The sequence below is a fragment of the Carlito syrichta genome, unplaced genomic scaffold (genome assembly GCF_000164805.1).
Source record: "Carlito syrichta isolate Samal-C Ts95f unplaced genomic scaffold, Tarsius_syrichta-2.0.1 Scaffold305546, whole genome shotgun sequence".
NCBI lineage: Eukaryota > Metazoa > Chordata > Mammalia > Primates > Tarsiidae > Carlito > Carlito syrichta.
The window spans coordinates 163,215-176,076 of NW_007249642.1; the positions used below are offsets into that span (position 1 = coordinate 163,215).

The window sequence follows — 12,862 nt, forward strand, 5'->3', positions numbered from 1 at the left end:
ACAAACAGCCCCATTACAAAGTGGGCAAAAGATATGAATAGACAGTTTTCAAAAGAAGACCTACAAGCAGCCAACAGATACATGAAAAAATGTTCAGCCTCACTAATCATCAAAGAAATGCATTTTTAAAAATAAAACAAGAGTTATATTGTACCTACTTTTAGCTTTGTCTTCAGGATTAAATGAGATTATTCATGAAAGTGCCAGCTCAGTGCCTGATATACAAAAAATTTGGTGACTCTATTGTTTTGAATTCTGACTTACTATGAGACCAAATTAAAACTCATTTGAGGAACTTACACACTTGATGTTAGCCAAAAGGCCAAGAAACTAGCGTTGGGGAAATTTATATTGCTTAATCAAAACGTATTTAGTGGAAGAGGTTAAAATAGAATTTACATACCTTATGTGACTTTGACCTCTTCAAACAAACTGGATGAAAAAAAACAATGAATCCCTCACTTAACAGAAATATGTCTAAGAGTATAAATGTTTATAATAGCAGTAATAACAGCAGTCATTTACACAATAAATATTACTAAACACAATCAAGGACCTTATTTACATGGTTTCATTTCATCCTTACAACACCATAAGGTAAGATTTACCATCACAGTTTCACAGACTAAAAATCTAAGAGAGAACCACTTCCCCTTAGCTTCATAGCCAGCTGATAGTGGTTTGGATTTGAACCTCTCTCCATAGAAATCTGTAGCTCTGCACCCTGCCCATACTATGTCATCTGCATAGCTCTTCAAATGCCCAGACTTCCCAAATAATTCTGAAATGTGTCACCTGCCAGTTTGAACTGTGCCAATTGCATCCCACCTTCTACTCCAGAAGGGCGGTGTCCCTTCCCTGTAAATCCATGGGTCCCTTTTAAACTCTACCTGCCTTTGGAGATTCTGATCCCTCTACCCTCAGAAGACTGTGCCCACCTACTGTGTCTACTATGCATATGGGTTTTCACCTCATAAGAGAGTTTTGTTGAGCTATACCTTCCAAAAGAAGTGTTATGAAAACAATACGGTTTTATTTTGTTAGGCTTTTAAGTACAAAATTAAATTTGAAATATGTTTTCAAAATTTCCACACTGGACTCTCTGGAGAGCCTTCATCTGCCATACCTGCCTCCTCCAGGAAGCAAGATCATGTTGCTCTCCAGATTAACCTTAATTCAGTACCCAATCTAGAAAGTTCTCTCTTTACAGTCTCCACCAAGTATGATTTGATATATACATATATAAATAAATATATAATTTATTCTTTTTTTAAAAAAAAAAAAGGTAACCCCTTTGGGTCCCCTCCCACTTTGGGAGCCTTTCTGTCCTCTCAATAAATCCTGCTATAATAATAATAATAATAATAATAATAATAATTTATTCTTGGAAGCAAAGTGTTTAATTTAGTACCACAGCTCTGTAAGACAATAAATAAATAAATCAAGCCTCTAGAGATAAAGAGCCATATGCATTAAGGCCCCTAAGAAGAATGTCTGACAACATGTGAGGGAGTCACCAGGTCACACATCTTAGAAACAGTTGGACTAATGGTCCTTATTGTGGGTATTTGTGTGACAGGTCCTTTCTCCGTAAACTCCCAGGCCTCCATTACAGTGTGAGATGAGACTGAGTGGGGCAGATACATTGTTCCCTAATAGTCTTTGAATTTCTTTTCTGTTGGAAAATAAAAATGACTATGATCTTTAAATCTCGATTTTACCTAAAAAGACATTTTATGAGGAGACTGCAGCTTCAGAAAATCAAGGCAGATGCTGTTGCAATTTATGTCAGCCCAGACAAGGCCAGTAGCTGTTGTGAATGATGATGAACTCTAGACAGAGCTGGCCCCAATGAGGCGTGGATGCGTCACAGACTCAGAAACTTAGAGGCATTTAGAGAAAACGCTAGAGAAGTTTGTTAAGTCATTTGGCTTTCTCTCTGTATTTCTAGTTTCACTTAATTTTTCCATGGGCATTCAGAGTAAAGCTTCATTTTAGAGTTCCCCCATTTTTTAAAAAAGAGGTTAAAATACCTAATTGCCTGTGACAATTTATTATAGAAATGGGAAGCAATAAATGAGGAGGAAAAAAGACAACCCAACTTTATTCTAACAATGGAATATTTCCTGCCTACGAAGTTGTCAAGGCTTATAAAACAACAGTGAGTTTCATGTTAGAGAAAATGCCTCTTTAACAGAGCATCACCTGTATACCTGTGTAATTGAGAAAATTCTAAAACGGATGAAGATTTAGTCAAATCAAGACATAAGACTGAACTTCTTATCATAACCAGTATTCACAGAAAAATACGACCACAAAGAAACCAGTTTGTCAAGCTACATGTTGGTTTTACTTATTAAAAGTATGACTAAAACTTGAATTCTCAGTGAAAAATTACTGCTTTAATATGAAGTGTCATTTAATTGTCTTGTCTATAGGCATATGTTGGTACAATGTTGCACTAAAATAAGCAGAAATAAAAGAAGGACAAAGGTAACAAACAGAAGGACAGGAAAAAGAAGGAAACTTGCTCACTCTGCAGCCGGTTTTCTTTCTTAACGGTTTCTGATTCCCTCCTAATGCCTGCCACTCGCACCCCAAGTAGAGCAGCTGGCAGGGAACTCAGCAGATGGATGGCAGGTTTAGCACACACAGTGTATTGGCACCCAGCACTTGACTTTTATTTGCTAAACAGTTAGCCAGATTTCAAGAACCTAGTCTGCTAATGTTCCCATTTGGTTTAATGCACTGCCGGTTTCGAGCACATAAATATTAAAATATTGCAGTAAAAAAGATCACACACTCTCTGTTTCTCTGCATCGTTTAGTGGCTAATTATTTTATTCTCAGTGTAGATTGCTGAGCTACTGAACAGCAGATTTAAGATGTAACTTTTTTTTTTAACAAACATCCATGTTTTCAGATATTGGAGTTTTCTTAAAGTTGTTCTGTCTAAAGGAGCTTTTAGTCCACCAATTCAGGGACGGCTATATTGGTTAGTGCAAGGTATTGAGTGAACCTGTTAGGTATGAGAAGAGTCCCAAAGATGCTCACAGACAACTAGAGTCATCCTCCCTATCACCATCCCTGTGCTTTCAGACGACAACATTCAAGCTCAGGCAATTTTTCACGAATTCTCCAAGCCCACCAGGCAAAATGAGCAGCTTGTTTACTCTGCTCTCATAGTGCTTTCTTCGTCACCCCTCTATAGTATGAGTCTGTATCTCCTGTGAAATGTGAGTTCCTGGAGGAGGAGAACCTTGTGTTTATCTCTCACCCCGGCATCTGACCCCCACACAGGGCACCCGATTGATTCTGGATCCGTGTTTGTTGAGTTGCTCAGAACTTCAGAGGAATTAGCCCCAGGCCAGAAACAGAGAAGAGAAATAGAGGATGGCTGTTAGAAAATCCTGCTGAAGGGAAAATGAAAAAGGCCCCAGTGCCAGTGATGCAGCCTCCATGCAGTCCTCCCCACTTCCTGCAGGAGCTTAGCTTCCTGCCAGCAAGCTTCCTAGAGTGAAATACAGAGAGAAGTGAAAATAACTCCAGAATTTGCTTCCCATTTTCTCCTGGAGAAAATATGCTCTTACTTCTTCCTCAAGTGTAAATCTTCAAGTTATCTTGCTTTCTTTTTACCCAAACCAGGTTTGAAAATCTCCTAGCTTTCTTATAACTTTGCTAGGGTGTGTTCTTTCTCCATGTCCTCACCACCACTTGCTTCAGGGCTAAAGATAAGTAGCCATGACTTTAGTGCGTATAAGCTCCAGCAGAAGTAATTGATATGGAGCAGAACTATAAATTACTCATCACGAGGAATACTCCGGACAGGAAATAGTTTGCAGTGACTGGTATCTCACTGTCCTCAATTAGGAGCTGACTGAAGACACTGTCCTTCTCTTTATAACTTAAATTGTCTTTCACTTGTTAGAACACTTGATTTAGATGCCAATGACTATACTTCAGATATTTCGGTAGATGACTCACATTAAATGTCTCCTACTTCCCTGGTTCTTCTATGAAGTTTCCTATTTTCTTAGACTATCTCACAGCTAGTCTCACAATCTAGCGAAAAACTCAAATTCCTGTTCTTGACACTTGAAGAAAACTACCAAAATTACATGACAGCCTAGATTTTGTTATAGGTTTTAACATATTGACTAGGGTTTAATTCCTGAGCAAAGCTTTTAACCTCTCCAAATTGTTTCAAAATTATCTGGGTTTTTTTTTTTTTTTTTTTTTTTTTTTAGTCTGTTTTTTATTTGAATAACTCAGTATAATTTGTATTCAATTTACTTGAAAATGGGTTGTAAAATAAAATCCCTTTGCAAAGAAAACTTAATGGCTATGGTAACTACAAATGTGGTATATGTAAACAATTTAGTTTAAAAAAAAGCAAGTTGTATTAATAGAAGTACAGTAGTGTATAATATCCAGAACAAAGTGTGTGTGTGAGTGAGTGAGAGAGAGAGAGAGAGAGTGAGAGAGAAAGATCCTGTTCTCTACTTTGTGTAACTAACACCATTTCTGGGGTGAGGTGCTGAGTTCTGCGTGCCACATTTTAAAACACACAACTGACCAGTATGTGCCCAGAGAACAAGAACCATAATGTTCTTGCCCAGAGAACAAGAACCATAATAAGGCTCCAAACTACAATTTGTAAAATGAGTGGTTTACTGAATAGAAGGCTTGATGGTGGCACAAAGGGATGTCATATATAAGACCTGCACCATTTCTTACCCTTCATTTTGCAGACAGTAGAAATAAGAATACAGGGAAGGTTAACTTGGGTTCAGTAACCACACATAGAACTATTTTCTGTGCTTTCCACAATGCAAATTAAATTGCGTAAGTGTCTGACTTTACAAAGCTTTCAATAGAGTCAGTACCTCATCAGATACTTGAGTGGAGGGGGTGTATATGAATTTACACCTATATTTAAAAATACCATATTTAAAAATACCCTATATTTAAAAATATCATATATTTAAAAATACCTATATTTTAAAATACCATGCTTGAGTGTTTTCTAGGTATATTCAGCTGCACATACTTGTGTACACAGACATGCAGATACACTCAGGGTAATAGAATTTAAGAGAGTAGATATGGAATCAGCTATCACTAACCACCCATATATACATTACTATGATCAAGACATGCATTGACCATACACTAACTTTGATGACTGGTTTTCCCTTGTTTGAAATGACCCATAAGAATAAATAACAATATGGTCACATTCACTTTATGATTAAAAATGTTTCAGTTGGTTTTCTCTTGAGAATTAATGTGGTAATATAGCCCCATGTTTTAGCTGCAGCAAGTGTCTAACAAATACAAAGAATTTTAAAAGTTTGAGGTTTTAAATTCTGTGTGATCTTGACAATTTATTTATAGGAATGAGGTCCCAATGTCCCAAAATATAGAAGGAAAAAATCCCTCTCCCCAGAATGAAAGGACTCAGATTGGATATCCAAAAAATAAGAAGTTCAAGTATACTTTTATTTCCTGAAATATTTAATAGACTTCCAACAGTTTAAGAATCATATGAAAATTCAGTTTCTGAAGATGATAGCTAATAAGAGCAAGACTAGTCAGAAAATCAGAGGTCATGTTGATAACACAAAATCAAAATCATAGTCACATTTTGCTACCTGTTTTATTGATTTTTGTTCTAGAACTCCAGTATTCTACTTCAGATCTCTCTTCCAGCTATTTTTCTCAACATTCAAGTAAATTTTATTTTAATGAATATGAATTAATTAGTGAGAAAACACTGATATATTTCCAAGTGTACACTAAATTCTCAAGAAGGTTATATTCCTGTAAAATGTGCTATAAGTGAAATAATAAGTCAAATTTATATTTTAATACAAAAGCATTATGATAGGGTCTCAGACTTTTTGATCAAAGGCTGAATAACTAACATTTTAAAGTAATAATCACCACACCATGGCATACATCTTCCAACTTCCTGGGTGTAATTCCAGTTATTTGTAAATTTTGGTTTATCTGCTTGTTCTGCCTTTGTTTGCTTGAATTCCTTGATACTAGGTTAATAACCTATAGCCTTAGGGAGTTGATTCCTGATCACATGTCCTTGAAACAACAATATATCCTGCATAATAGGAAGGACAATGTCAAAGGAATCAGGAAACCTAATCATTTGTATTTTGTACTTAGCTGTGCTTACTGCTGGAAAATGTGCAGTGATTAAAAGGAGGTAAAATTAAATGTTTTGATCAGTTTTTCAGAGAGGCACCAGCTGTCTCTAAACTTCACCTAAGATCTTTCCAAAAACTTCTCAAAGAGGTTATGTTGAATATTGGAAAGGCTGCTGTTTGATTGTCCTCTGAAGTTGAAGACATGCACTGTAGTCCTAGCCAGACAGCAACGCTATCGGCAGTGGTTCTTGGTTTTGCCTGCTTTATCCTACACTTATTTCTTTGCTTCTTGAAGTTTGAACTTGTGATTGGAAAGGGACACTGTTCCTTGAGAGAGAAACTTATAATAGAAAATATATGCCTCAGAAGCAAATCTTGGAAGCTATGGCTTCTATGGGAATCATTGATTGTCAGTTTATTTTAATAATAAACTAAAATATTGATTGGAAGTCAAAGGAGAAGCATCTTTCTTGGGCTGAGATTGGGAAGGGGTGAGACAGCAGGAGTTCAGAAAGTCCTCTGATGTGTGCCTCTCCAGACTTTGTAGGTAGGTGTTTATTTTATGGATAGACTTAAGTTTGACCCTAACTGCCTGCAGTACCTGGAGCTTTAACCTAGAGCATCAAAAAGAGCATAAAAAGAGGCTCATCTGTTGACATAAGTCAGGTTTTAGATAAAGTCCTAATGGAAACACCATCATCCACTAATACATTAAACAAAATTGTATTTTAAAACTGTTTTCTCCCTGAGTTTTATAACTTTACTGCAGTAATATGAAATATTCTTTATACTTGGAACATATGCCAAAGTACTAAGGGGTAAGGAATCACGAAGTATGCAACAAACTCTCAATGGTTCAGGAAATACATATAAACATATTGCAAAGAGAAAACAAATGTGGCAAAATGATTTTTAAAAATATGGGTAAAGTTTATATAGCAGCTTTCTGTATTATTCTGGCAATTTTTCAAAATTATTCAAAAATAAAAACTTTTTGCAAAACTATTTTCTTCTTTAATTTTTATGATAATCAATAAACCTCTCCTTTTTTGAGGTAGACACAAGCATGTTAGCTTAGCCCTCATGGACTAAAATAATCACAAATTATTTAAACTAAAATTATTATTACTTTACAAGTAGGGCGTCTCAAAATATTTCAAAAGTTTCCACATGGTAATGTGTCACATGAGGCCAGTTCATTTCCTGTGAGATAATCAGTGATGTCCATTTGGCCATCTTGGAGTCTAGAATTATGTTTTCCAAAACAAATTCCCAGTCACGAAGAAGCAGAGACCAATTAACACTGATCATCGGAAAACACAATATTTTAATGACCATAGTCATAAAACCTGTATCCCCTAGGACTCATTCTCAGTATCACAGCTTTAGACACTTATGGCCCAGTTAATATTGTGCCAGTGTAGCCCTAACCTGATGTGTGGCATGGGTAGGACTTTGGGTGCCAGTGCTCAGAGCACCTGGGGCCTGAAAGGGGACTCTGGGCAGAGAAAAAAGAGAGGTACTGTCACAACTCTCTTCCCCAAAAAAGTATTTGGGGCAGTGTCTACTGTCAGCGCACATTACCAGATTATTTGCCATATCTCATTATCATGAATAACATGTAATGTGATATAAAACATTATGTTGGATTAACTGAGGAACATAATCTGGTCCTTGGACAAGTGGCCATGCTTGTGTGATGAGTAACAGAAGCTCTGCCCCCATAGGCCACTCCTCGTCACACACTGCCTGTGTTTCGCTGTCACTTTATCAGATGAAATGGGAGACTTTCACAGACTCTCATGAGGCTCAAGGTCTAGAACTGTAGCAGGATGTTTTAAAGATAGCATTGTGTTGTTTTCATAGATAAGTACATTATATTTATTGATGCTTTAACACCTGATTACTTAGCTCAAAGTTCTACCTTTAGAACTTTGGTCTATACGGTGATGGCAACAGTTACACTGTAGAATACTTTGATAATTTAATCTAATCTAAGAAAAACTTTAGTCTTTCTAATAGTATGTGTGCTTATAGATAGCAGCACACCCCTGGTGAAAATCACTAAAGTTTTTCAAAATTGTATCACTTAGCAAAATAACAAAGATCTCTTTAGATGCAGACAGAATGGATTATTGCTATTTTGAAGTTGGAAGATGTGACTTTTTTCTTCATACATCTGGATTTTATTAAAAGAATTCTAAGAAACAACATCTAACTGCATTTTAGGCAGTGCTTAAAAACTGCTATCCTATAAATTAAGTATAGATATTTGATAAAAATAAAACAGGTCAAGGAATTGTTAGTTTATTTTGAACTGTCTAACCCTGGAACTCAGAAGCCAAAGTCAATTCCCATAAGCAACTAAACTCCTCACATTCTCCCAGGAGTATGTGCACATCCTCCCAGGAGTATCTCCCAGCTTATGTGCTGTTCACCAGTCAGAATTGCCAAAGAGATGATCCGCAAATTCCAGCAATGAAAACTGATAAGCATCTTCTGGAAACCTTTTTACCCAAGATAGGAACCAGAGAATAAGAAGAACTAAAAATTCTTCCAACAGATGGTTTCATATAAATGACATTGAGTACGTCTTCAAAATTGATCTTTAGGCAATCAACAGATACAGGTAAGAAGGTAAACATACTCATGTATATAAGAATACACACACTCATATATATTATAGACACATAAAATTAAGATTTTTAGGCCAGATGTCACTTGCAAGCCAGAATTCAATCTTTTCAGAGATGATGCGGAGAGACAGCTGGGTGCCCACAGCCAAAGTGTGTGAGTTCAAATTCCAGTTCTACCACCTACTTATTGTGTAAATCATCTACATGATGGTCATGGCAATAGTGTAACCTTGGTAGGCTTGTTGTGAGAATGGTGCCTGACCACAGCACTGTGGCAGGCTGTATTACACTTAGAGGTTGAAAAAAAGAACATGAAATAAGGGATGCCACACAGCAGGTGGAAAACACAGGCTGTGATAAAGGACAAACATATGGGCTTCACAGCAACTTGGATGGATTTAGAGTCGATCATACTCAGTGATCTATCACAGAAACAAAGAACAGAGTACCATATGTTCTCACTCATAAGCAGACCTTAAGCAATTATCATAATACTATAAGAAAGAGATTGGCAGTAGTGGGAAATTGCCGGAGAGGGGCGGTGGGATTGGCAGTTGAGGAAAGCTGCCAGAGGAGAGAGGTGCACACCTCATTAACAAGGGTACCTGCATAATGAGCATTTGTATACCTAACCCTGAATTGTACCCCACATCTTAAAAAAAAAAAAAAAGGAAAGCACGAGTTGTTGGACCTCAGGTGATGTGTCTACTCAGGTGGCCTTGAGATGTTAGTGACCCCCTTGGAGTCTCCATTCCTTGTTTTAGGAGTTGAGAGGATAATTCTGTAGTTGAGAGATAGAGGTATTTGGAAAGCCAAATACACAGATGTTCAGTCCTAGACTATCTTTCCCCAAGTGCTAGAGCTAGCTGTTAAAGACTACAAAAAAACTGTGTTCATTTGTTTTTGTGGATAATAAAAATTTTTCTGTATACTTCTTTTAGGGTGAAAATGGCTTACATGGTGATCTAGGATTACCTGGTCAAAAGGTAAAGAGGTTTTTAATATTTCGTCTGAGTTAAGAATTTTACCATCTTGAAAACAAAATTTGTATATAATAAAGATTCAGAAAATGTATTTGGTAAAACTGAATTCCCTCAAAGACTCTTAGGAAGCTACTGGCCTGTCTTTCCAAAGAGAGGTCACATAAGCAGCCTTCTTCTGAAGGGTCCACTCTAGGAGGGAGCTTTATCTGAGAGCCTTCTGCCAGGGGAGGGGCCATGTGTCTGCTATTATTAGTCAGAGGTGAAAATGCAGAAGGGAATATATTTCACTGCCTTTGACTGGTTTTGGTTACTTCTTGCTTATATTTCTCTCCTACATGCCCCAGATAGAGCAACCAAGCTCTTTAAAAACCGCTTTTTCCTTTGGGAGGCTGAGGTGAGTGAATTGCCTGAGCCCGCCGGTTTGAGACCTGCCTGGGCAGCGAGACCTCATCTCTACAATAAATAAATTTTAAAAAATCAGCTGGGTGTGGTAGCGCGTGCCTGTGATTCCGGCTACTCGGAAGGCTGAGGTGGAAGGATCGCGGGAGTCCAGCAGGTCTGGGTGACTGAGTGAGTCTCCAACTCAAAAAACAAACAAAAAAACAAAAAAAAACCCACTTTTTTCAGAACAAGAAATTCACAGGAAGGCTTCCTGTGCCTGGTACCTTTCTCTTTACCAAGGTGACTTCCTTTGTACCCTCTTTGTACCCAGAATGAGGCTGCTTTCTCCTTTCAAGAAGGAGCATGGTTGTGTGTACCCAGCATTGCTGGAAACACAGAGACCAAGATACTCCAGCTTCTTGGAGGCACGGGGAGCCTCTTCAGATGGGGACAACTGTCGTGATACCACCAAATAACCCTACCACAGGGGAGGGCATTATCGATGCAACATTAGATGACTGCCTATGCCAAGCATGTCATTTCTGTGCTACGGAGAGCTTGTCCAGGTTTTAGCAGCATGATGTCAGAAGTTGCTATACATCTAGGTTTTTCTCTCTAATTGAAAGCATCATTTTTTTTAAAAAAAAAGAAAATATGACTTTAAGTATCACATCTTACCTATTTTTAAATGTCAGAGTTCTCGGTTGGACTTGAAAACACTTTTAAACAAGTCCTTGGCAACCTCAAATTATTATTGGTGACTTTGGCATCATTTTAAAAGATATGCACTGATTTATAGTTAGACTTTGAAAAATGTTTCTTTGCTTGGCCTGATAAAGGTAATACGATTGAACTGGCAGCAACAAAATGGCAAGTTCTGCCCTTCCTCATGGCGGGTCTAGACAGAACCCATTGCTGCAGCATGTGCTGCCTCTGTGGGTCGAGTTGCAGCCAAAGGATGTACAGGTTCATATGCTGGGAAACAGTCCTGGACTTTCCAGCAGCTGTTTGTGGTGGCTGCATCGTGCTGACACCACAGCTTGTGCACAGGAGGTGACCACCAGTGTCCATGCTGGCTCGAAGCCCATATCTTAGGAAAAATGATAGGAAAGGGTAGACCACGCATTCAGTGGTAAAAACACCTAATAACTGACCTACTTTCTTTCCTGGTTACTTTTTCAAGGATAGCTGAAGCAAAAAAAATGCTTAATTATATGTGTGCAACTGTGTGTATACATATGAGTGTATATATACACACATATATTATTTAATCCTCTAATTATGTATACTATGTATACTATCCAATTATAGAATAACATACATACATTCAATTATGTGGATATATATAAAATAATAAAAAAATATATTCACACTGTATATGTATATATACATGTGTGCATATAAACAAGGGGGATCTAAAAAACTCCAGAATTTATTTATAAAAAATATAAATATATAAATTATAAAATATTAAAAAGTATTTATTAAATTATAAAATATTTTAAAATTTATAAAAATTATTCTTTTTTGGTATATTTATTCTTACATGCTTAAACTTCAGTCACCTTCAAGATACTCTCTGTTTGATGCAGTACCCCTATTGAGACACTGCTCAAAACAGTTTTGAACTTGTCAGTTTTGATCCCTTTTAGTGCTTCTTCAGTTTTTTGTTTCACTACTTCCACATTGGCAAAAAGTTTCCCTTTGAGGGCTTTTTCATCCAGGGAAACAAAAAACATTGCTCAGGGCAAGACAGGGTGAATAGAGAAGGTGGGGTATGGAAGTTATGTCGTTTTTGGTCAAAAACTGCTGAACACCCAGCCCAGGTGGATCATAAATCACCCATCATGAAATGGGCAAATGTTTTGAAGGAATCTCGAAACAACAACAAAAAAGAATTAACTGACACTGAACACAGCCTCTTACAACAATGCTAGCTCTACACTGATGCCGATGTATTCCTAGAAACTTATCTAGTGGGGGAAGCCTGTACTGCAAGGGGCTCATCCTCCAGAAAATAATTCTGGATTTTGGGGTTCTCCATCATATATATAAAAAACTGGCATTCCCTTTCATATAATTAATATGAATTTTAATGACCAAGTGTCACCAAGCTGGGGCATTACAGAAAAAACCTGAGATCAGAAACCCTTCATCTCTTGTCTCTGTGCTCTCAGGAAGCACCTGCTGAATGTCTCATACCCAGGGCTTTCCTTGTTGGGGAGAGTCCATGCTGTCCCCAGCCTCACTTGCTGGCTGTGTTGTCCTGAGTGCCTGGCCTGTGGCAGGTGCTCTGTGAGCACTAGTTGACTGTGAATGGCACACCATGCTCTAAAATCTGCACAGAGTGATTTGGGAAACTAGACTGGGCAGATCGGGGGTTTTTATGAAGGAAGGGGATCACACCTTTTCGAGTAGATATGGTCATTGAGTTCAGCAGCCCTCTAATTCATGCCTGAGCTGGGGGCAGGTGGGAGGAGCTCACCCTGGCATCCCTGGACCTGGGACTTGGGTTCAAACCCAAGCTTGTTCATCATAAGACTCACTAGAACCATATTCTCAAAATCAGCTTTCCAAAGAAGAGTTTCTACTGAATCTAGTGACATAAATAGTCATAATAACAGGAATAACTTGGTCTTCACCCGACACTATAAGGACATATTCAATTCTCATACATTCCAGTGAGGAAGGCACCATTA

At 37.6% G+C, this 12,862-nt stretch overlaps 1 protein-coding gene across 1 annotated transcript in view; it reads left to right on the plus strand.

The window, feature by feature from the left end:
* COL19A1 (collagen type XIX alpha 1 chain) overlaps window positions 1-12,862 on the plus strand; it is a 333,729-nt gene that overhangs the window by 69,562 nt on the left and 251,305 nt on the right. The window contains exon 9 of the mRNA XM_008061721.2: window positions 9,741-9,785. Coding sequence (XP_008059912.1) covers window positions 9,741-9,785 — 45 coding nt within the window. The remainder of the gene's footprint in view (window positions 1-9,740; window positions 9,786-12,862) is intronic.